Source organism: Cricetulus griseus (genome assembly GCF_003668045.3).
Source record: "Cricetulus griseus strain 17A/GY chromosome 1 unlocalized genomic scaffold, alternate assembly CriGri-PICRH-1.0 chr1_1, whole genome shotgun sequence".
NCBI lineage: Eukaryota > Metazoa > Chordata > Mammalia > Rodentia > Cricetidae > Cricetulus > Cricetulus griseus.
The window spans coordinates 195,698,656-195,724,597 of NW_023276807.1; the positions used below are offsets into that span (position 1 = coordinate 195,698,656).

General features: G+C 46.4%; 1 protein-coding gene across 1 annotated transcript; it reads left to right on the forward strand.

Moving 5' to 3' along the window:
* The first annotated feature begins 243 nt into the window (after positions 1-243).
* LOC118239698 (disks large homolog 5-like) lies at positions 244-24,976 on the forward strand. Its single transcript, XM_035453076.1, has 7 exons — positions 244-265; positions 18,167-18,271; positions 19,346-19,505; positions 21,196-21,339; positions 22,002-22,185; positions 23,591-23,706; positions 24,853-24,976. Exons 1-7 carry the CDS (start codon positions 244-246, stop codon positions 24,974-24,976), a joined length of 855 nt encoding a protein of 284 aa, XP_035308967.1.
* The last annotated feature ends 966 nt before the right edge of the window (positions 24,977-25,942 follow it).

The window sequence follows — 25,942 nt, forward strand, 5'->3', positions numbered from 1 at the left end:
ACATGGCAGGCCTCAGCTCCTTGCCATGTTTCTTTCCAGATGGTCACTCTGTTTCATTCCCCAAGTGTGCAGTCAGAGAGCTAAGATATGGCCTGTTCCGGAGAACCCAGTACCCTCACTGTGACCAGAATTTGTCCCATAGCAAGTTGCTCTGTTTAGGCTGCTGGGATGAGGTCAAAGCATACTTGACTATGATGCTTTTTTACATTGATGTATTTAGTTGGTTTTTTTGGGGAGGACAACATGACACAGTACAAATGTGAAGGTCAGAGGACAACTTGTGTAGGAGTTAGTTCTCTCCTTCCACCATGTGGTTTATAGGAATGAAGCTTGAGCTATCAGGTGTGGTGGTGACGCCAATCCTTGATCAGCCATCTTGGCAGGCCCTGTATAGTTAGGACTACACAGAGCACCTCTCTACAATGTAGGAGGCCCACAAGCCGCCCCAGTGCAGAAGCCAAGGTAGGAGGTGCTCAGCATCTCTGAGGTACATGGACCTAGAAGCAGCCATGTGGGGTACAGAAGAGTAAACTATGAGATCTGTATGTGGTGTGGCCTGGAGTGAGTACCAAGGCTCACATGCAGTGACAGCAAGCAAGGAGCAAAGGTCAAGCAGAGGCAGGCTCAGGAATGGGGCACACAGGTGGGAATGTTAATTTCGAGACCAGCACTTTGGGGCTGACAGGTGGTTTGAAACCATGGCACTGGAGCTAGAAGCTTCAACTCTGACATCTCCTGTAGAGTAGTAGCTAAAGCATAGCTGTGACAGAATGTCTCGCACCAAATGACAGTGGGGATGTCATTTACTCTGTCTGCTTCATGATACATTGGAGAAGAGCAGTAAGCTTCCTTAGGGCTCTGCTGACATGCAGGAACAAGCAAGGATCCTCCAGAGGAGACAAAACACCCCAAATTCTAGTGGGCTAGCTTTTCCTGAGCCAGGCCATTTGACAGGCAGTTTGAAACCATAGTGCTGAGCAGGTTAGAAGGCAGCATCACCTGGGACCCTTGGACCTAGCAGACCATCAGCCCTGACAGCTCCTGGGGTCTGCAGTGGCTGGGGTACAGTTGTGGTTGATTAGACTGCATGCTGCCACACACACCAGGGGACCTCTGTTCTGCCATAGGGGACCTTCCTGAAGCCATCAGGAGATTCATCAGGAGCCTCACCTTTTCTACAGTCCTAATTGAGGGCTCTTGTTCTCATGTGGAAGTGTCAGCCTTAAGGTAGGAGCTTCCTGGGGTACCCTGGCTGCTTATGTCCCCTGCCACCTAGTCCCTGGGAGTTTCTGGACCCAATGTGATATGGCTGAGTTCTACAAGAGATAGGGAGGTGCCCCTGTGGAGGGCCGGCTCCCATCACTAGCAGTAAGGGGTTGGGAATGTTACCTGGGTTCCTTATGCATAATCAGAGGTGGCAAAAGCAATTCTGTCTGATCCCTGGGAGGACAAAGGATTCACATTCTGCATTATGGTGCTGGAATTAACACCATCAGCCCCTTTGCAAAGCAGTACAACAAACAAGTGTTTCTCAAGACATAGTTGTCCATCATAGGACCAGAGAAGGGAAGGAGGCCCTCCCCCAGTTGGGTAGACTGGAGAGGAGCCTAAATGTGGCAGATGAAGTCCCATGTTGTCTTGACCTGGTCCCACAACACCAACAGTGTCTTCAGTGGTTGTTTCCCGGCATTAGTGGTGTGCTGCCCTCTGCTGGTGGACATGGAACTTTTCCTACCCTGAAGATCTGGGACAGGCCTGCCCTAAATTAGTGGGGCTTTCCATGCCCAGTAGGTAGCTACTGGGACTCCTCTGCAGAGGGAAGTGGTCTTCTCTGATAATTGAACCCCTCCCCCTTCCCACTTTCTCCCTCCACTTTACCACACCTCCCTAATACCCCAGGCTCCATTTGTCAGGGATCTTGCTGTCTGAGCCAGTCACCCTCTCTTCTGAGACAGGGGCTTTTGTGACAACTACACTAGTGATTGCTGCTTCTGGCCTAAACACCGTCTCCATTGGAGGCTTCAAAGTCCAACAGGACTCTCTCCCCACCCCCACCACCAAGGTCCACCACCATGAACCTGCAACTCATTTGTGTCCTTTCCTTGAAGGCTCCATGTGGGACCACGAGTATAGGCTTTCCTGAGCCCTACAAGAAGCATGACTCAGGCCCTGCCCTCCCCAGAAGAGAATGGCTCCCAAAGGAGCTTTCAGGAGTCCCCTTCTAGCTTTACTTCCACCAACTGTCCCTCACCAAGTGCCACCCCTGGCCCCTTGCCCCAGTGGGCTCCCCAGAAGAGTGGCACCAGCCACCATATAGGCCTGCTTCTGGCCCTGGCTTCCTGTTGCTGAAAACAGCTTCCCATTAGAGAACCCCTAATTTGGGGGTTCTCTCTGCAGAGGCCAAGTCCTTCCCTGAAGGCAGCAGGTCTACATTCCCCAGAGGGTCTCTTTCCCCCACCCCTTCCCTGTAGAAAAGGCCAACATGAGTGGGCAGCTGGGACAGGGTTATACACCTTCCACTAGCCCCTGGTAGCATGGTTTGAGGAGGCCCTGTGTACAAGTCCTGCCTACCCTTCCCTGCCCTGCAAACCATTCCACAGGGGAAGAGCCAGCACTCCCAGTGGTCTTGGAGGTGTCTACTCCCTGCCTGGAGCTACTGTCTTGGTCCCAAGATGCTTCCATGTCTGTTTGCACAGGCGCCTGACCAAGGGATTTATTGAAGGGTCCCCTTCTATTTATAAAGGACTGGGGACCCCAGGTGTTCCCCAAGTCCTCCATCTCATGGACACTTTACAGGGAAGTGGTATGGAGCTAATGGGGCGGGTACTAGCCCATTGCCTCTGCACACAGAGCTGCCCACTCCAGGGCCACCAACCACCTCTGTGCCTCAGCTGTGGGATTCCCCAGCAGGTTCTTATCCCAGGTTAACCCAGGGCCCTGCAGTTTCTGCCAGGACTGCCTTCTTCGAAGGCAGCCGCTCTGCCTTCCAAAGTGCTCCCCCCACCCCCGAGCCTTGGTTCCCTAGGATTTATGACCCTTGGGTCAAGTTCCCACCAAATCCGGGTACTGAGCTAAATGACCTTCCGCAGGGGGTTCTTCTGAGTGGAAGGGTAAAGCCTGGGAGCCCAGGCAAGCAGAAAAGGGATTAAGCAATAGTTTGGGGGCGTGGTCAGATGGAGGGACAGTCTGGAGGAGGGGCCAGAGGGCGAAGCAAAGGGTCTACCGAGGAGAACTGTCGAGGGCTGGTGAAGATGGGCATCTGCCAGCTATGCCAAAGCCCCATGCCACCTGGCCAGCCTGCAGGGAGCGCCCTGGCATCCTCTATGGGATCCCTGCTTGCAGCTCACAGGTTCAATGGAGAGAAGCCTAGCAGCTGCAGCATCTGTGCTGGAGCAGGGAAACCTCCATGAGCAGGCTGCCTTGCTATGTATTACACGAGCCAGAGCACAGGGCCTCTGCCCTGGCCCCGGTAGTCCAAGCGCTGAGTGGGGCGGTCTATGGGCTGGGTCTGAGATAGTCATTGAGCCCACAGGCTGGGAACATGAGCCATGGTGCCTTGCCCCTGCATCCTGTGAGGCTGTAAGGGGCTTGAGGCAGTCACCGCAAGGGCGCAAGGCTCTGGAGACATGTCCAGTAGGAAACAGGTCATTCCCTGGCAGAACAAGTGTGAGTCAAACTTTGCCGACTGTGTCCACTTGATCCCAGCTGGCGCCCCGCCTCCCTGCTTGGACCTGTGTGGCTGCCCAGCCCAGCTCTGTCCATGACCTTCACCAGGTGCTGCAACCCGCCCCATAGCGAGTAGTGCCAAGAGCACTGTAATCCAATCTCTGCCGGCGGCTAGGGCCCCAAGGTCTAGGCATGGGCACCTAGGGGTCCTGGGTCCCAAGTGTAGTGGGTCCCAAGAGCCATTAAGGGACTGGCTGGAGGCTCTGCTCCATCAGAACCCAGCTACCTTGTAGCCTGCACCTCCCCAACTACTCAGAGATGAGGCAGAGATAGGGCTGCCCCGATATGGGCTCAGACAATGTTTTAAATAATCCCTTTAGTATGTCCCATCCTGGTAAGACAGCTCTGTAAAAACGGGCTGAAATTGTAATCTTCTCTATAAGCTCTTGACTCTCCCATTTTTCTATCTGGAGGATGTAGGAGAAAGACCTGGTAGTGAAATTTACCTGGGGCTCCTGCGCCAGCTACCATCACAGTGCTTTGGCTGCAGTCCGGCTTAGATGAAGGCTGCTGCAGCCCAGGAGGTTGGCACTGGCTAACCAAAGCCCCTTTATCTGCCCAAACTCTGGAGTTTTCCATCAACCTCTGCCTGCTTGGTCAGATATATGGAGGTCTGACCCACCAACTGCCCCTAACAAAGCTATTTTGACAAACAGTGCCCTTGTGTGCCCATGGGCACCTCTCCTTCCACCCCTGCATCCGAGGGGATATTCTGAGTCAGTCAGGGAACTCAGGGACTCGAGGGTCGTTTTTGAGTGTGTCCAAGTTTCTTGCAGGTTCCCCATGGGCACTTTCCTGAGTAGGGCAGGCCCTGTACTCCTACCCATGTGCCTACAATAGGAGCTTCTTGTGCTCTCTGGGCCACTAGGTTACAGGGTCACTTGGCTACACTAGGATGGAATAAGCACACAGGAAGAGCTCTTTCCCAGGCCGCACCAATAATAACTTCTTGCATCTCCTGGCAGGGCACGGGGCTTCCTCCCTGGAGCTTTGCCCTGGAGGGAGAAACAAGTCATTAGGGATGCCCAGGAAATGGCTAGTGAGGGAGGCATCTGGCCTCCCAGCTCCAGGCACCTGGATGCCTCCTCTGCCCACATGATGTTGCCACCAGGAACCCATGTACATTCTAGCCTGTGAGAGTGTCCCTACCACTGAGGTCTCAGGAGAGGGGGTGTGGACACCGATGATGTTGGTGAGGATGTGAAAGGCACCATGCACAGGGTCTCGTGTGAGCAGGGCACTGACAGGACGGGGCACCCATAGTTGGCTTGGGCTAAGTGCTCAGAACACTGTGCTCTGCCTGACTGCCACAGTCACTGTGGGCTCAAGGTGGGTGTGGAGAGGAGTGGGCACAGCCCAGCCTGCTGAGAGGATGGCTTCTCACACTGAAGCCCTTTCTTCCTGAGAAGCCATCTGCCTCCATCCTTCTGACCCATGCCGTGCAGCTGGGCTTCACTGGGGAATCCTGTTAACATTGCTCAGCTCTTACCTGCCATTCAGACCAAGAGTCACTCCAGGCCTCAGCACCCATCTCAACAGTTTTGTTTCCTCCTCTCTTGTCCCAGGCTCTGAGCTGAAGCCTCCCCAGCCTCTCCCTGGCTTAGGGCCCTGGTCCACTCACTCACCACCCTCAGGGTGCACAGCTCGAGCCCCGGTGGTGTCCTGAGCCCTCCCCCATGCAGCCCTTCTCTCAGAAGCATAGGCCAAGGGTTCTCTGAATGAAACAATTTTGTGCAATAAATCAGTGGTTATCAGGTCCTTGGGGGTAGGGACTGGAGTGCTGGGCCTAGAGATGGTGCCAACCTTTGCCATTGATAAGATTTCTGAGTTCATGTGTGATGAATGTTGGGTAAGCACAGGCCCAGATAGGATGCGTACTTGCAGGCCTGGGGAGGCTCCAGCTGAAACCAACCTCAGTCTATCACCCTGGCTGGGCTTTCTCCGGCATCCAGTTGCCTTCTCTCCTCCTAGCATAGCTGCTCTTTCTCTCAGCCTTGTCCCACCCAGGCTCCTGACTCAGGGGACAGGGTAGCAGACCAACTTACAGGTTAGATCTGGCCTGTGAGAGAGACCAGGTTCAGGCCACAGGAAGATCCCAATGGAGCCCATAGAGGTACTGTTGAAAGCTCAGGGATCAAGGGCCCAGTACACACCCCACCATTGACAGGCCCTGTTTCCTCAAGCTTGGCATCTGGCAGCGCTCCTCACAGTACCCAGGTTAAACCTTAGCACTCTCCTTTAGCCCTGGCAGCTCAGCTTGGAGTTTCTGCGTCCACTTCCAGCTCTGGCCTTTCTGCAGGCATGCTTGAGTGCCCTCCCTGGGGTGCTTTAAGTTGTATCTTAAATGCCAACTCCTCAATGAAGCCCCACTACCCTGATATTCCAGTGGACTGAGCCAACCCTCCGAGGTACAGAGGCCTATATTCTTGTCTCCATCCCAGACTGAATGTCCTCTCTTGTCTACACAGTCAGTCCCCAGCCAGGGATGGACCTGCCTGGAACTTCTTAATCCCTCCAGAGCCCTCTATCCATTCTTCACTAAAGCTTTATAAGGTCAGATCTGGGTCCCTGAATCTTGCAGCCTGGCCAGCTCTCCGTTATGTATGTCCGTAAATAGTGTGAGCAGCTATCCTAAGATCAGGTTGTGTCTAGGATGACTGCCTTCTGCCTCAGTTTCCTCATCTGCCCATGGAATCAACATCCATTCAGGGTGGTGTTAGTAAGGCTCTCATAGACCCTAGTGAGCTGTTGAGAGGGCAATGTGCATGTGTCTACAGGGATCTGGAAAAAAGGACTGGAAGCTTCCAAAATTTACAGACACTAAGGAGGGGGCAAGGGAGCATCCCCACAAAACAGGGTGTCCTGAGTCAAAATGTGCCAGAAGCAGCTAGCAGACCCCAGGCTCTGGTTCCAGGAACAGACATAGGGACCATGGATGGACAGAGCAGAGATGGACAGAAGATGTGGGATCATGAGGGAAACTGAGGCCCAACAAGGGAAGAAGCAAGACCACAGTCCTGAGAGCCTCATGAGCCTGTATCTGAATCCTACTCAGTAACTTTAGGCAAGGTCATCCCTGTTTCTCTTCACTATGAATCAGGACTGGGGATGGCAGGACTCTGAGGGCCTTACCAGGTGTTTCTCTACTGGTAGAGAGACCTTGTTACTCTGTGCCTCAGTTTCCCACACTTAAAGTAGGGTAATAGCAAACTGTAGAAGTAAAAATAGTCAAGTACCACAGGAATTAGAATGTTCAGAGCTCCAGCAGGCCTTCCTAACCCAAGGTGTTGGCTAGAGGATATGCCACTCTCTCTGGCCACTGTTACTGTGTGAAGCTACTTGAAGCACATCTCTGGGGTGCCTGGGTCCCATATGGACTATCCAGACCAGCCACAGGCTAAAACTTAGGGTAGTGAAACCCATGACATTCTATTAAGTCAGAGCTGGCTTCTATGTGAGGGTAGGAACCAGGAGTGGAAAAGATTTCCAGTAGGGGAGAGCACTGGGTTGGCCATGACCTGGGCTGGATTAACAGCTGCATGAATCCCTGGTTCTTCTGGGGACAGGCAAGAGAAGGTGACTGACAACTGGTGTCAGAGATTTTCTGACTCCTTTTTTTAATTTTTTTTTATTTTTATTTTTTTATTAATTCAAGTTAGGGAACAGGCTTGTTTCACATGTAAGTCCCTTCTCCCTCTCCCTCCCCTCACCCCCATTCCTTTTCCCCCACCTCCAACCTACCCCCCACCCCATCCACCCACCACTCCCCAGGCAGGGTAGGGCCCCCAACCGAGGCTCCACCAAGTCCACCAAATCTTCCTGTGCTGGGCCTAGGTCTCTCCCCATGTGTTCAGAGACAGAGTGCATCCCTTCAAGTGGGATGGGCTCTCGATATCCCCCCCACACACCAGGTCAAAACGCCAGTCCACCTCTGGAGGCTCCCAGGAGTGCAGGGGCCTCCCCATTGGCATCCATGATCAGGGGGCTGGATTAGTCCCATACTGGCCTCCCAAAGAGCGTCTGGGGTCGATATGCTTTCCTTTTTCAGGCCAACTGTTTCTGTGGGTTTCTCCAACCTGGTACAGACCCCTTCATTCTTCATTCCTTCCTCTCTTCAACTAGGTTCCAGATTCCAGCTCAGTGTATTTCTGTGGATGTCTGTCTCTACTTCCATCAGCCACTGGATGAGGACTCTAGGATAGCATAGAGAGTAGGCATCAATCTCATTCTAGGGGAAGGGCGTCTAGGCCATCCTCTCCTCCACTGCCCGGACTGTCAGATCGTGTCATCCTTGTAGGTCTCTGGAGATCTTTCTAGTTCCAGATCTCTTCTCGGACCTATAGTGGCTCCCTCTGATATGGTATCTCTCATCCTGCTCTCTTTCATCTATTTTTCCCCCCAACTCAATATATCTGCTCCTCCATTTCTTCTCCTCTCCTCTTCTTCTTGTGCTCTTATTGTGGCAGCACCCACTCCCCTACCCTCATGCTCTCAATTAGCTAGGGAGTTCATGCCACTTCCTATTCCTGGGGTCCATTTATCCCTTAGAGTCAGTCATGATTTCTAGTTTCTTTGGGAAAGAGGATTATAGGCTGGTAAACCTTTGCTCTATGTCTAAAATCATATATGAGTGAGTACATACCATGCTTTTCTTTTTGTGATTGGGTTACCTCACTCAGGATGGTTTCTTCTAGTTCCATCCATTTGCCTGCGAATTTCAAGATTCCATTGCATTTTTCTGCTGAGTAGTACTCCATTGTATAAATGTACCACATTTTCTCTTTCCATTCTTCAGTTGAGGGGCATCTAGGTTGCTTCCAGGTTCTGGCTATTACATACAATGCTGCTATGAACGTGGTTGAACATATGTCCTTGTTGTATGGACATGCAGTATTTGGGTATATACCCAAGAGAGGAATGGCTGGATCTTGAGGTAGACTGATTCCCATTTTTCTGAACAACCACCATACTGGTTTTCAAAGTGGTCTTACAAGTTCACACTCCCACCAGCAATGGAGGAGTGTTCCTTCTTCTCCGCAACCTCTCCAGCATAGGTTTTCATTGGTATTTTTGATTTTAGCCATTCTGACAGGTGTGAGGTGGTATCTCAGAGTTGTGTTGTGTTGCATTTCTCTGATGGCCAAGGATTTTGAGCACTTTCTTAAGTGTCTTTCAGCCATTTCAGATTCCTCTGTTGAAAAATCTCTGTTTAGTTCTGCACCCCACTTTTTAATTTCATTGTATGGTGTTTTGGTGGCTAGCTTCTTGAGCTCCTTGTATATTTTGGAAATCAGTCCTCTGTCAGATGTGGGGCTGGTGAAGATCTTTTCCCATTCTGTGGGTGGTTGTTTTGTCTTACTGACTGTGTCCTTTGCCTTACAGAAGCTTCTCAGTTTCAGGAGGTCCCATTTATTGATTGCAGACCTCAGTGTCTGTGCTTCTGGCGTGATGTTCAGGAATTGTTCTCCTGTGCCAATTTGTTCAAGGGTTATTCCCACTTTCTCTTCTAGAAGATTCAGTGTGGCTGGATTTATGGAGAGATCTTTGATCCATTTGCACTTAAGTTTCGTGCATGGTGACAGGTATGGATCAATCTGCAATTTTCTGCATGTCTGAATCCAATTGTGCCAGCACCATTTGTTGAAGATGCTATCTTTTTTCCATTGTATGGATTTAGCACCTTTGTCAAAAATAAGGTGTTCGTAGGTGCGTGGGTTAATATCTGGGTCTTCAATTCAATTCCATTGGTCTATCTGTCTATTATTGTGCCAATACCAAGCTGTTTTCAGAACTATGGCTCTATAATAGAGCTTGAAGTCAGGGATGGTTATGCGTCCAGAAGATCTTTTATTGTAAAGAGTTGTTTTGGCTATCCTGGGTTTTTTATTTTTACACATATAGTTGAGTATTGTTCTTTCAATGTCTGTGAAAAACTGTGTTGGGATTTTGATGGGTATTGCGTTGAATCTGTAGATTGCTTTTGGTAGGATTGCCATTTTTACTATGTTAATTCTGCCTATCCAAGAGCATGGGAGATCTTTCCAATTTCTGGTATCTTCTTTAATTTCTTTCTTTAAAGTCTCAAAGTTCTTATTGTACAGGTCTTTCACTTTTTTGGTTAGTGTTACCCCCAGATATTTTATGTTGCTTGTGGATATTGTGAAAGGTGATGTTTCCATGATTTCTTTCTCATTGAGTTTATCATCTGTATACAGTAGGGCTACAGATTTTTTGAGTTAATTTTGTATCCTGCTACCTTGCGGAAGGTGTTTATCAGCTGTAGGAGTTTCCTGGTAGAGTTTTTCAGGTCACTTATGTAGACGATCATGTCATCTGCAAATAGTGAAAGTTTGACTTCGTCCTTTCCAATTTGTATCCTTTGATCCCCTGTTCTTGTCTTATTGCTCTAGCTAGAACTTTAAGTACAATATTGAAGAGGTATGGAGAGAGTGGACAGCCTTGTCTTGTTCCTGATTTTAGAGGAAAAGCTTGGAGTTTCTCTCCATTAGTTTGATGTTGGTTATTGGTTTGGTGTATATCGCGTTTATCATGTTTAGATATGTTCCTGTTATTCCTGTTCTCTCCAAGATCTTTATCATGAAGGGATGTTGGATTTTTTCAAAGGCCTTTTCAGCATCTAGTGAGATGATCATGTGGTTTTTCTTTTTCAGTTTGTTTATATGGTGGATTACATTAATAGTTTTTCGTATGTTGAACCATCCTTGCTTCACTTGGATGAAGCCTACTTGATTGTAGTGTATGATTTTTCTGATAGGTTCTTGGATTCGATTAGCCAATATTTTATTGAGTATTTTAGCATCAATGTTCATGAGGGATATTGGTCTGTAGTTCTCTTTTCTTAGTCTTATCTTTGTGTGGCTTGGGTATCAAAGTGATTGTAGCCTCATAGAAAGAGTTTGGCAATATCCCATCTGCTTCTATTGTGCGGAACAGTTTGAGGAGTACTGGTATCAGCTCTTGTTTGAATTTCTGGTAGAATTCTGCAGTGAAGCCATCTGGTCCTGGGCTTTTTTTGGTTGGGAGGCTTTTGATGACTGCTTCTATTTCATTAAGGGTTATGGGTCGATTTAAACTGTTTATCTGATTTTGATTTAATTTTGGTAAGTGATATTTATCCAGGAAACTCCATTTCCATTAGGTTTTCGAATTTTGTGGAGGACAGATTTTCAAAGTATGACCTAAGGATTCTCTGGATTTCCACAGTGTCCATTGTTATATCCCCCTTTTCGTTTCTGATTTTGTTAATTAGCATGCTCTCTCTCTGCCTTTTGGTTAGTTTGGCTAGAGGTTTGTCTATCTTGTTGATCTTCTCAAAGAACCAACTCTTTGTTTCATTGATTCTTTGTAATGTTTTCCTAGTTTCTACTTTATTGATTTCAGCTCTCAGGTTGATTATTTCCTGGCGTCTACTCCTCCTTGGTGAGTTTGCTTCTTTTTGCTCTAGTGCTTTCAGTTGTTCTGTCAGTTCTCTAATGTGACTTTTCTCTAGTTTCTTCATGTGGGCACTTAGTGCTATGAACTTCCCTCTTAGCAGTGCTTTCAGAGTATCCCATAAGTTTGGGTATGTTGTGTCTGCATTCTCATTAGATTCTAGGAAGTCTTTAATTTGTTTTTTTATTTCTTCCTCAACGCAAGAATGGTGCAATTGGGTGTTATTCATTTTCCAAAAGTTTGCATGTTTTCTGCCATTTGCATTGTTGCTGAATTCTAGCTTTAATGCTTGGTGGTCTGATAAGATACAGGGGGTTATTTCAATTCTTTTGTATCTATGGAGGTTTGCTTTGTTGCCTACTATGTGGTCAATTTTAGAGAAGGTGCCAGGTGGTGCTGAGAAGAAAGTATATTCTTTAGAGTTTGGATGGAATGCTCTATAGATATCTGTTAACCCCAGTTGTGTCATAACTTCTTTCAGATCCTTTGTTTCTTTGTTAAGTTTCTGTCTGGTGGTCCTGTCTAGTGGCGTAAGGGGGGTGTTGAAGTTTCCTACTATAATTGTGTGTGGTTTTATGTGTGGTTTGAGCTTTAGTAATGTTTCTTTCACAAATGTGGGTGCATTCGTATTTGGAGCATAGATGTTCAGGATTGAGATTTCATCCTGATGGACTTTTCCTGTGATGAATATGAAATGCCCTTCTTCATCTCTTTTGATTGATTTTAGTTTAAAGTCCAATTTGTTAGATATTAGGATTGCTACACCAGCTTGTTTCTTGAGGCCATTTGATTGGAAAATCTTTTCCCATCCTTTTACTCTGAGGTATCGCCTGTCTTTGAAGTTGAGGTGTGTTTCTTGTAAACAGCAGAAGGATGGATTCTGTCTTCGTATCCATTCTGTTAGCCTATATCTTTTTATGGGTAAGTTAAGACCATTGACATTTAGGGATATTAATGTCCATTGTTCGTTGGTTCTTGTTTGTTTTGGATTTATTGTTGGTGGTGTCGTTGTGTGTGGATTTTGCTCTTCTGCTTCTTTTTGTGTTTGGCAAAATTAGATTTTCTATTGCCTGTGTTTTTGTGCATGTAGTTATGTTCCTTGGGTTAGAGTTTTCCTTTCAGAACCTTCTGTAGTGCTGGATTTGTGGATATGTATTGTTTAAATCTGTTTTTGTCATGGAATATTTTGTTTTCTCCATCTATAATGATTGAAAGTTTTCTGGGTACAGTAGTCTGGGTTGACATCCATGCTCCCTTAGTGCTTGTAGGGTATCTATCCAAGATCTTCTGGCTTTCAGAGTTTCCATTGAGAAATCAGGTGTGATTCTGATTGGTTTGCCTTTATATGTTACTTGGCCTTTTTCCTTTGCAGCTCTTAATATTTTCTCTTTATTCTGTAGATTTGGAGTTTTGATTATTATGTGTCGGGGGGACTTCTTTTTGTGGTCCAGTCTGTTTGGTGTCCTATAAGCTTCTTGTACTTTCATAGGCATATCTTTCTGTAGGTTGGGGAAGTTTTCTTCTATGATTTTGTTGAATATGTTTTCTGTACCTTTGAGCAGTGTTTCTTCACCTTCTTCTACACCTATTATTCGTAGGTTTGGTCTTTTCACGGTGTCCCATATTTCCTGGGACATTTTGTGTTAGGGATTTGTTGAACTTGAGGTTTTCTTTGGTTGATGAATGTATATCCTCTAGCGAGTATTCAATAGCTGAGATTCTCTCTTCTATCTCTTGGATTCTATTAGTTATACTCACGTCTTTAGATCCTGATCATTTATCCAGTGTTTCCATTTCCAGCATCGCCTCATTCTGTGTTTTCTTTATTGTGTCTGATTCAGCTTTCATGCTTTGAACTGTTTCAAGAGCTTCCTTCACTTGTTTGGTTGTTTTATCTTGGGTTTCTTTAGCTTCTTTAAGATATTTGTTTATTTCTTGAATTTTTTGGTTTGTCTTTTCCTCTATTTCGTGTAATTTTTTGCTTGCTTTTTCATCTATTTCTTTAAGGGATTTTCTTGTTTCCTCTTTGAAGGTCTCTATCATCTTGCTGAGATAATTTTTGAGGTCCATCTCATCTTCATGCACTATGTTGGGCTTTTCAGGTCTTGCTGGAGTGGAGTCCCTAGATTCTGGTGGTGTTATATTGGTCTTTCTGTTGTTGAGTGAGTTCTTATTCTGTCTCCTTCCCATATCTTTTTCCAGTGAGTGCAGGTAGGATCTCTCTATCTCCTCTTGTTACTCTGTAGTGTGTGTGAGCCAGGAATTCAATGTCAGAAGCTCTGGATGGTCTCGCCTCTCCTTGAAGTCTCCTCACTCTGAAGGAGTTAGGCCTCCATAGGGATCGGGTTTTTGGGTGTGGTACAGGAAGTAAGAGTGGGGTGTTTCCAGGCTCTGGGGGTTCCTCACTGCCTGGGCAGGTCTACCCCAAGCAGGAGCAGGCCCAGGGAGCTGGGGATGGATGGGGCTTTGATAGGGAGTTGGGTAAGAGTGGTGGATCACTCACCTCCTGGCAGATTGGTCACCAGGAACGGAAGGAAGAGTGGCCTGTACCCAGATTCAGGGAGCTTCTCCCTGCCTGGGCGTGTCTGTTTCAAGCAGGGAAAAGCCTGGAGGGATCTGGGTGAATGGCGCTTAGGACAGAAGTTGAGTAAAAGCAGGGGGTCGCTCACCTGGTCTGGTCTGTGGTGAGTCGGCGGAAAGGGAAGGAAGAGTCCTCTTTGTTGCATCTTGCATGTGTGCATTGCCTAGAGGAGACCACACCAATTCATGTCAGTCTTTACTTTGAATCAGGGTTTCTTACTTTCCGGATGCTTACTGTGTTAATAGCCATGCTGCTCCATAAGCGACTGGCATCCTTTGTATGTGTTTATATTTGTATGGCAGTGTGTAACCCTCCATTATTATCATAATCCTCTAATGAAGCAGAGATCAAGGGATTGGAGGAAAGACTTGAGTTCCTGCTGAAGCCGAAGGAGATGGTCATCCAGAAAAAGAATTTAGAAGAATTGCTGCACACTTTGCCTGGGAGGATGAGGTAGAGCCAAGTGGGTCCCCTGTAACTGGTATTGCTGTCATCTATGGGCTTTCTCTTACATACATGGCTCCCAGGCAGAACCTAGGAAAGGCTCAGAGAAATATGCCATTCCATTCACAACAATTTCTGTCCAGGAAACAATACATTTCTTACTCAATGTGTCTGTAGAACTGAGTCTCCCTGCTTCTATTCTGAAGTCTCTATGTTCGGAGCAGGAGGTTCTTGAACTCACAGAGTTTTGTCAGCTTCAGCATCCCAAGTGAAGGAATTTACAGATGTGCAACACTATGCCTGGTTGAAATTGCAATTTTATACAGGAAAATTCCCTGTAGATAAGAGATTCATACCTTTGAAAACTGTTCTCGGCAACATTTACCCATTTCCTGGGCAAATTGTTCTCTGGATAGAATAGGGTAAGGATTTTCCAGGATGTAGAGGAGATGCCTTAGCTTCAGGGAAGATCAGATACTTCTCAGGAGTGTTCTGTAACAGACTCCAAAAGAGAGTCAGGATGCCAATTCCCAGATCTTTCCCTAATGAAATCACAAGTTTCTGTGTGGTCCCAGACACAGACAGCACAGTATTCAGTCACACATCTCAGGAAATGTTGCTGCAGCCTGACAAGCTACATCTTGCCTTTTGCTGAATTTCAAAATACTTCCCAAATGTGAGGACTGAGCTAGCCTCCTGACCTTGACCAACTGCCAGGTTACAAGATTGTGCTCTCTATCTACAAAATGATGTGCTTCATCCTTAGCTCATAATGTATAATGTATGTATTGCACATATGCTTACAGCCCTCATCAGTGTTCTTGTCTCCACAAGACTCCATCCCCCAGGCTGCTTGCATGCTTCCAGTGATGGGATCTCACCCATTCATGGCAGCCTGAGGCTGCTGTCCTGCCACCAGTCAGGGCTCTGCTTAAATTTAGACCAGAGCTCCTAGCTCTCAACCATCTGGAATGACAGGCAGCAATGAACCTAACTCTCATGGCTGCTCTTGGAGAAGTTAATAGTATGTTACTTGCTACGAAGTTATGGAGTGTGACTTTTCTGATTGGCACTGAAGGCCAGGAAGCATCCTGCCACCTGCCCTTGGGAGACATGCCCTGGGATTCTGCATGCCCCTCACCAGACCAGGGTGGTCTGGAAGCAGAGGCCATGTCATACACTAACTGACTCTCATATGCAGCCAGGGGTTCTATGTCAGACCTCCTACCTCTCTTGAGTAGAATTCCATTTCTGTGACTGCTTCCTTCTCTAGAGCTTTAGAGGAGAATATGCAGGGCATATCTTGAATAGAGTACCTAGGGTGGGAAAATTTATATCAGATATGTGGCCTTGGGCAAGTCCCCAAACCTCTCCTGGCCTGGGCAGCAGGAAGCTGGGAAAGACCTGTGATGATGTAAGGCTCCAGCTGATAGTCTACATGGAGACAAGTAGCCAGGATACTCAACAGCATCCACTTCTTCTCTTCCTCAGCAGCCTTCTATCTGCTCAGCTTCACTCCATTTCCTCCTGAACTCCTGGGTGAACCAGAATGGTGAAGAGTGAGATCACTCTCAATGCAGACCCTACGCCACACCTTCCATGGGGTCCATCCTCAGGACACTCTTTTTCCTTCCCATCTGGAACACCTCCCATTCTATCCCTTTCGTCACTGGCCATTAACAGAGCAAGTGAAGTGGTGTCCCATCTCCCAAAGGAACCACACTCCCAACATGGTCCAGCCTATTTTCAAATAAGGTTCTGATCCCTCTAACTATGAGTGACATGCTCAGCCCCATTGTCTGTGGAGCTAACCCAGCATATTCTGACCCAAGCATGGCAGGAAGGCAATGCCAAGTGGGCTCTGGGTTTTGTGTTGAAGAGAGATGGCTTAACCATTACCAGGATAGTATTTTTGCTTCCTCCTTTTAATTTATGCTTGCCAATCACCGTGGGGGTTTTTGCTGGGGCAGCAGAAGCTGCCTAGTGTAGTCTTCCAGTCTGACCATCAGGTCTGCCAACAGTCCACCACGTATGGCAGAAAAGTAGGTCAGTAAAGGTGAGTAGTTGTTCACTGCACTAGAGTGCTTTGGTTTCCTCAGCAATACACCACACATGGCAGCCTGTGCTGCTTGTTGGCCAGCTGCAGGATTCCAATTCCATTCCCTCTGGAGAAGGTAGCTAATAGAGACCAAGAAGACAGTTCAGTGTCTGAGGGCCAAGGGAAGACTCCCTGGAGCTATGGGTCTCTGAGCTGGATTTGAAGGACGATGAGAGTTTGTGAAGCATTCATAAGAGGACAGAGGGATTTGGTCAATGAAAGCAGCTGGTACAAAAGCTTAGAGACCTGTCCTTATGGCTCGTTCTGAAGCCCTGGTTTTTCTTGACCACAGCTATTCGTGCACAGCTCCTGTCTCTACACCACACCATGTCCAAGAGCTCAGTCCACACCAGTTAGCCTCCATGTTGCTCTTAGGAGTTAGCAAAGGAATGGAATAGAGCCATGGAATCACATGTTACCACCATCTCTGAAGCTCCAGCAAAGCCATACTTGTTGACAAGCTATTTCCTCAACTTTCCAATAGGGAGAAAAGATTTAGAAACTCTGGGAGGACTGAGGTTTTCAGCATATATGCTGAGTCCCAAGTGGACAATTTGGAAACAATAGAAGGGGATCAGAAGTGTTGTAGGTCAAAGTCCCCACGACATTCTGTGGGCATTTGGGGTGTGCTAGTTTTGTTGATGTGCTATGAGTGTGACCGTCCATGTCTCTCAGCCCTAGTATTATCCCTGGTGTGGGTCTCCATCTGGGTGAAGCCCTTGGGACAGCATTCACAGACATCTGTGGACCAAGAGAAGCCTCCTGGATTGTATTGTTTCCAGTGCTGTCCTAGTGCCATCATGATTAACATCAGGGTCACCTTAACAAATGTAGGAAGATAGATTCCACTTCTCAGGCTGACACACACTACTTACTAGAGAGACAACTCTGGGCTTGCAGAGACAAAAGAGTCTGCATCCACTCCTTGCCTTCAAGGTGGGACTCTTCACAACTACCTCTGAGGCTTTCCTGAGAAATCTATCAATTTGGAGTAAGGGCAGCTCATCTGGAGTTCTGAGAATGTGCAAACACCGTGCAGACTCTGGTCAGAGCTGCTCAAAACACAGGATAGTATGCTAAAGTGGATCACAGATATATATATCATATGTGGTTACCATATATGGACATGACAGGAATAGCATGATGTATTTGTTGATCATTTTGATTTTCACATTGGTCCCCTTTCTCACATTCCTTGACCATGACATCAATTGAGGCATGTCACCCTTTAACAGCTGTGACCCAATGAAGCCCTAGAGCAGAGGGGCTTCTGGGTGTGGATGTGTGATGGATTAGAATGTGAATGGACAAATTGGTCCTTACAAACTCAGTAAAAACCTGGTCAGACGGCTTATATGAACCTGACCTTGTGGGAACTACTCAGCTGGAAGCATATATATATATATATATATATATATATATATATATATATATATCCAGACCAGCCAACATGCATTCCTGTTTCATTTCTTTTTGATTGCTCATGTTGAATAAGAGGGCTTTTGAGGAAGGAATGAGACATTACTCACCAATGTTTAGAATGTGTAGCTCAGTTCTCCATATTGGAAGTAATATGGGTCTTGCATGCAAGTTAAGGAAACTCTGGATTTGGAAGAAGGAGATGCTGATTGGCTTACACTATATTTCAAGAGAGGATCCAGGAAAGGGAACCTGGGAATTTGGTTCATTCAGGGAGTAATGATCAGCAGGGTGGCAAAGGCTGTTTCCCATGACATCACCAGTCCCTTCCCTGGGCATTCCACTGTATCTTGCAGAGCTCATGGCATTCCATGATGTCACCAGTGTTGTAGCAACACCAACTGCCCTGAGGGCATTCCTTCAGTGACTCTTGGTTATATCAGTAGCCATGTTTTCAAGACTGAGGTCTCTGTTTGGGAGAAAAAATGGACAACATTCAGAGACCAGAGAGACACAGAAAGAAGCTGCTGTTAGGTCTCAAAATAAAACAGGTACAAATAAGAGCTCCTGGCGTAGGCACATGAGTGCTGGGCAGGAGATGGGGAGGATCCTGAAGGAGTTGATTTGACCTGGGACTTCCAGTAATGGAGTAGAAGAGCTGGAGCCTCTGAGACGCTAATGGACTTTCTCGCTTATCCTAATGAATGATAGTCCATGATTCCAGAAAATTAGTTTGTCTGTTCCCTAAGCAGGGATCAGGCAAGGCCAAGGCTGTTGTGCTGGGAGCACCTAGGTTTACCTAGGGCACACTCAGGGGTGTAATGTGGGGACAAAAGGAGATCATCTGGAGTCAGCAGGGACTATTGTGTTCCCAGATTTGGACAGGCATCACTGCACTTCACCCTCAGCAGTTTCCTTTGGGTGCAGTGGCTGTCTGACGACAGTCACATGCAGACAAGAGTGCTTCTGGCTAAGACATTATGTGCTCAGTCTGTACAACAGAATTCCTCTATCACCTCTCCCTGACAGTGGTTCCAGTAGTCTGCTGAATCAGCAGTTGAGGGTGGTAGGCAATGCCTTAGTGTAGTCAAACATCTGTCAGAAGTATGGGACGAGGACAGAGATTGGCTCCTTCATGCCAGCTTCCATGTTCTGGACTGTCAGTAGGGTGGGGTGACTTGGTGAATGTTTTAAGCATGTTGTGTCCCTGCATGACTTTTCAGTTCATATCCATGGACCTGGAGTGACCAGGCAGGAGATCTGGGCTCCTCACAGTCCCTGAGTGCTCGTGCACTGAGACATTTCTCCTGGCTTCTGAAACCACAGGCAGTGTTCAGGGCTCTGGACAATGTTGCATGCTGTGCACTGTAATGAATCCTGAAAGGTGGTCTTTGTGTTCACCTGAAGCATGTGTAGGGAGGTAGAAGAAAGCCCTAACTATTTCTATAACCACATCTCTACAGATTGTTTGGAGAACGGAGTTACTCAGAGGGGGCATCTCAACCTGACCCAAAAGTATTGTCACTGGAGTCCAGACATCATCTTTCTGTTTGGACCTCAGGGTGGTCTATCCATTCTCTGTGCATTGTCACCATGCAATTTCACTTGTCTTCATCCACTTACAGTGGCTGATTTGGAGTCAACATCCCAGTCAACGGCCCTTGCTAACAAACAATTGAAGAATGAAATGGAGAGGCTGGACCCAGAGCTGCAGCTGATGACCATCCAAAGAAATGAGCTTAGAGATCGCCTGCTCTTCATTAGTGAAGGAACTGTGGATAACAGGTATCCATTGTTTCGGGCCCAATTTACTGTCTGCACCATCATCCTTGTCTCTCTTTTTTTTTTAAGGTCGTGTGTTCCACAGACATAGTTGACCTTTGCTCATGGGAGCTCACAGACTGAACCAACACTTAGTGAGCCTCCATGGAACTGATCTAGGCCCTCTGCATGTGTGTGACTGTTGTGTAACTTGGTGTCATTGTAGGGATCCTAGCAGTGAGATAAGACCTGTTGCTGGAGCTTAGCTGGCTTTTGGGACTTCTTCCCCATGCTGGTTTGGCTTGCCTAGCCTTGATGCATGGAGAGAGGCTTTTTCCTTTGCACAAGCCCATTGGTGGCTGTTTCCTGTCTGAGTGGAGATGAATAAGAACTAGAAGGGGGAGATAGGAAGCAGGGTGTATCTGTGGACACCTGGAGAGTAGGACAGTGGGGAAACTCTGGGTCGTATGTAAAATTAAAAAAATACGTTATTTAAATGAAACAAAAATCCTGATATTTAAAAACAGTGGTCTTGGGTTCCAGAAAACTGCACCTCCATAATGACTCTGTAGCCACCTCATGATCTAATTTCTTCTCAGAGGAGAGGTAGACATGAAAACTATGGAGGGAGTGAGAAAGGGACTCTAACTTCATGCATTTTCCAAATGAAAACCTGAGCGTGTATCTCAGTCACATAATTCAGGGATTAAGGCAGTAAAGTGTGGGTTCCCAGCAGCATTAGAAACACCCTGATAGTTGGTGGCTTGTGGGATATACTAGCAGCTGTGAGTTTGTAGTGACTCAATGAACTTTTCTAGCAGGTCATTGTGTGTTGGAATCTCTTGGCAGCAGCTTGACAGGCATGGTTCCACTTGGTCCTTCTCAGTGTGGTACAGAAAGTCCTGGGACTCCTCATTGTTTCTGTCTACTTCTGTGTCTTATATATTAGACAATAGTGCTGCATGCATTTCATTACCATCTGATTATGGTTGTTCTCCCTCTCTGTGTCTCCTCAATTTAACTTCTCTCTCTCTCTTTCCCTCCCCATCTCTCTTTCCCTCCATCTCCCTCCTCCTCTCCCCATTTCTCTCCCCATTACTCCTCCCATTCTCCCCTCTTTCACTCATGTGTTCATGCATGCATTTGCAGGATTATGTCTCCCAAAGCAATCTGGGAGCCAGGGTTCTCTGGTGGGGCCTGAGGATTTGCCTGTATCAGTTTTTAGGCTATGATACTGCTGATGTATGGGAGCCCCACTTTAAGCATCAATGCTGTTGTCCTAAGTTTTCACCATGGTGGCACACAGAAATCCCTTGGGAAGTCTATATAGCTGTCCTAATGTTGGGCATTAACCTGATAATTATGTGCTGTATCTTATCAGTAATAGTACCCAGGCCATAGAATGGGTTTCTCCTAAAACAGGAGAAACCTCAATGCGGTACTTTGTGTGCCAAGACCTGAGTCATGGACTCCTGGTATCATAGAGAGCTAGATAGACAATCCACGACCACTGAGTGAGTTCATGCATCCAGGACAACCTCCATCTGGACACTGTGGTGTCCCAGGGACACCATCACAACGTTAAAATCACCAGGATATTCCAGTATTAGCAGCCAGAATGAGACATCCACTGGGCTGTGGCATACAAGGATACAACTTGAGGTGACATGACACTCGAAACCTGTATTCATGGGGTTCTCACCTGTTTTTCTAGACCCTACCACAAGCCTAATCCACTGTATGAGAAAATGAAGTTAGAACATAAACAGGTCATGTGGGAACTAAAGGTCTTTCAAAAAGAGAACCTGGAGGCCTCAGAAAAGTTGAGTGAGCTGACCAAGGAGACAGTCTTCTATCGGTAAGTGCCCATCTTGGCATGGACCATATTAGCTCTGGAATGGCCACCTCTACCTTTTTTTCTAAGGACTGGAGAGCCTACATCTCTGAATCTAGCCTTTCTGCTCATTAGATAGCAGCCCAATCAAGCAGCTCTTGTATATGTGTCTCTTAAACTCAGTTTTCCTAAGTGTGAAATACACTGAGAGCCACCCCTCACCAGTGTCCTCAAAGCCCCAGAAGCCACTAGATAGAAATGAAATTCTCACTGTGAGGAGAATGGCAGGCAGCCCTGTGCTTCTGAAGTTCGAGATCTGACTTTACAGATCTGGTAGCTGTGGAACATGTAGATACTCAACTTCTGTCTCCTGTCCTGACTTGGAGGGGATTTGCCCACTACTTGCTGATGTTTCCCCTTGCCATGGACAGTTAAGGACAGTAATGGGTATCCACTTTCTATTAAAGGGATATGGATTTGGCGTTTTCCATAGTAGTTTGTTTATTTCTGGAAGGAGCTCTTCTCTACTCTTCTCTCATTTTGACCTCCTGTGTGCAGCTTCATGGCTGTGTGAGATTCTGGCTATGCCTTCCTGGAAACCAGAGACCTTTTGAGGAGGTGGTTTCTGGAGGCAGGGGTGGCAATAGGAGGCTGGCAGGCAATTACTATGCAGAGTGTGTTTCCAGAGGTCTGAACAGCCGGTTCCTGATGGAAGAGGCACAAGTGTCCAAGAAAGTGGACACACTGAGGCAGGAGAAAAAGAAACTGCAGGAGGATTGGGTTCTGCTAAAACACCACCTGGAGGACTTGAATGCTATCTGTAAAGATCACGAGGAAGAGACCGGTGACCCGAAATTCCAGCAACAACAGGTAGGGGCAAGGACATGGTACCAATTAAGGTTTGCAATATTTAGCCATTTTACTGCCTGTCTGCCCATCCATGCATCTGTGCATTCACACATCTTGTTACTCACCCATGCTCCCACCCAGCCAATTACTCATGCCCTCCTGGTCTTCAGTCTTTGTACAAGTACTTCTGCTAAATTACCCTTTTATGAAACTGAATTTTTGGCAAACCATCCCTGTTGCTCTGCTTGAAGCTGCAGTCCAGTGAAGGAGATGGGTCAGTAACATATCACACACCTACATGACGTTATGATAGTTAGGATTTTAAACACAGAGCTCTGAGTGAGTGAATTCTTGTTTCCTGTGATTCCTTTGCTTATCAAGGCTATTGTGATGTCCCCGGAGGGAATCAGTTTGCAAGGAGAACCCCATGCAAGTACCAAATGTCTGCTTTTCATGGTCAATGATGTGCCTTGCATGTGGCTTTCTCCTGTCTTCCTGCTTCCAAATATGTTCTCTTCACTTTACCCAGCTTTTTATTCACAGTTACAGAAGCCTTAGCAGCAGGTTTTCAGCCCTGTTTTCTGTGAGTGGTGTCAGACAATTCTCTCATCCATTACAGTATTGTCTGGGGTTGATTGGATGATCAGATGGGAGCTTTGACATGTTGGTTTTTGCCATCAGGGAATGATTCTCTAACTAGCTCAACATAATGGAAAAATCCTCTAACTAGCTGAACATAACAGAGATGAGAAAATCATCACATTTTCACAGTAGTATGAGCCCCCATGGAATGATGGCTGAATTGTGAGACTATTCTAAAAGACTGGTACATTTAGTCTGAACTCAACAGCTCTTCTGCCATGTTTCTTTCTGCTAGCTCCCCCTTTCCTTGTCTCTCCTCTCTTTTCTCTCTCTCTCTCCTCTATATCTTTTTCTCTACTTGTGTGTGTTTTTCTGTGTGTATGATTCTCTGTGCATGTTTATGTGTGTCTGTGTCTGTGTCTGTGTGTGTGTGTGTGTGTGTGTGTGTGTGTGTGTGTGTGTGTGTGTGAGAGAGAGAGAGAGAGAGAGAGAGAGAGAGAGAGACAGAGAGACAGAGAGAGACAGAGACAGAGACAGAGAGAATGAGAGACACAGAGAGAGACAGAGAAAGACAGAAAGAAGGTGACACACACACAGAGAGAGTATATCTTTGTGTAGTTTAAGCATGTCATTGTGGTGGTACATCATTCCTGTCTGCATTGGTCTGAGGAGATTACTGACTTTCCTGTCAGTCTCTACCTTGAATCAGGGTTTCTTACTTCCCTGGATGCTTACTTTTTTACTAGCCATGCTAACTAGCAAGCTATTGGGATCCTTTTTATGTGTTCACATTTGTATGACAGTATGTAGCCCTCCACTAAGAATATAATCTTCTAATGAATAGGAGATCAAGAGATTGGAGGAAAGACTTGACAACCTACTGCAGCAGAAGGAGATGGTTATTCATACAAAGGATTTGGCAGAAAAGCTGCAGCATCACTTTGATGACTCCCAGATGAGGTAGGTGCCCAGGCTGGGGGAAGAAGCAGAGCAAAGTGACTCCACTGTACCTGGGATCTGTATCATGTATGGGCTTTCTCTCACATGCATGGGTCTCAGCCCATGCATGGGTCTCAGCCAGAACCAGGGAAAGACAACCTAAGAGAAATCTGATAGTGCATTCAGCAAGAACTTCCATCCAGAAATCAGTAATTTTGATATCAGTTTGTCTTTAATTGAGTCTTCCTTCCTGAATTTCTAACTCTCTATGTTGTAAGTGAGAATTTCTTGAATGGACAGAGATTTGTCTTCCTCAGCCTCCAACTTATATGATTTGAAAGTGTTCACCTCAAGGACTGATTCAAATTGCAAATTTATTTAGAAACCTTCACAGTAGAGTAGAGATTCCTACCTTTGAACAGTGCTGTCTGCAACATTTACTTATTTCCATTGCAAAGTGTTCTCCTGAAAGTAGGTGAAGGACTCCCCAGGTTGAAACCAGCAGATGCCTCAGTTGCAGGCAAGATCAGAACTGTCTCAGGAGTGTTCTGTCACAGCCTGTGAAAGGGAGTGAGCATGTCAATTCCAGCTCTAGTTCTAAGGCTTTCACAAGTCTCTGTTGGTTCCAGGCATGGCCAGTGTCCCCAGGGACACATCTCAGGAAATGCCTCTATATCATGACAGGTTCTATATTGTGTGTTGTTCATGTTCAATGTTCCTACTGGATATGAGAATTGAGCTAGCCTCATGAACTTGTTCAGGTGCCTGGGTTGCAAGGCTGTTTTATGTCTATGTATAAAATGATATGGTCAATCCATAACTCATCATGTTAAACTTGTATATTGCTCATATGCTGTTGACTATTGTATTAATATGTTGTTGCTATTTATAAAATGACGTGTCTGAACTGTAGGAGAACTTCCTATTCTTTCTAGTAGAAAGTACAAGACACAGTGCTTATTTTAAGTCATGACATGTGTTTTGACCTAAGAAAAGTTACAAGTCCAGCTACTCTGTGATCCTTATTCTTTGGGGTTGCCAACAATGACGTCAGTCAAAATATCGATGTTGACTGTCTAGCTCAGCTGAGGTGGAGGAGGGAGGAGCTAGACAGCTGACACAGCAGGTTCCCCCCTGGCCTGTGTCTTAACTGCTTTCTATTCCCAGATCCACACAACTGCAGCCTGAGCTGGAACAGGACACAGCCCAGGATGAGAGCCACCTGCAGAAGGAGCTGCAACAGCAAGAGCCACCTGCTGAGCCCCATCCTCAGCAAGGACTCAACTCCTGAGATGGAAGAGAATTGTTGCACTCATCTTGAAAAACCTGTTAAAATCTGTGACTTCCTTGCAAGGCTAGCCATATGCTGTAGTCTTTGATTTCAAACTCCAGCATTAGAAGGCTGCTTTTCTCAATTCTTTCTTTGGTATTTTGGTTCACATTTTTGGTTTTGGTTGTTTTGTTATAGTTTTGCTATTTTGATGTTTTTTGTTCTTGTTACTGTTTTTCATAATTTTTAAAGATTATTCACTCTTTGTTTTGACTACAATTTTAAAGACTATTCACTGTTTGTATTGACTACAATTTTAAAGACCCCTTTTGACTAAAATATATTTTTATGAATAAATAAGCAATTTCCATCTCTTCATACTTAATCCTACTTTCTTTATTCAGGTGTGGTGTTACACTCCTACAACCCACACCTTACATGTACAGATGTAACTCTGCAAATTCTAGGGTGTATTGTAGAGTCCCAACAATGGGAATCATAGGGGCCACAAGCACACAACCTTTTCCCTTTTCCTCAGGCAGGGCTGAGGCTCTGAGGTCTCTCCTGGCTGCAAATTTCTCCAAGGAGATGCCTCAAGAGAAGGGGTATATAGGCTGTAGTTTTCTACCATATCCATTATAAGTCCCCCAGTCTATCTAATTGTCCAGATAGGAGGGGATGAGAGATGTCTATGCCCAGGATCTGAAGGTGACAGGTGGCATGTAGAAACTTTAAATTTCACATGGTGTCCAGACAGCAAGAGGTTTAAGAGAGCCACTCCTAGCATGGAGAGCCACACTTGGCTTGTGTAAAGGTTGAGACCAATGTCTCTGGGGAACAGAGATTGGAGGTTCATGGAGAGGTCAGCTGCCATGTCCTGCATGGCTCTACGGATGGACCTGAATAGATCAGTAAGGTAAGGAAGAAAAGGAAGATACAGAAAGATGTAGAAAGTACTATGTTTGGGTAGCCTAGGTTCTCTGAAGG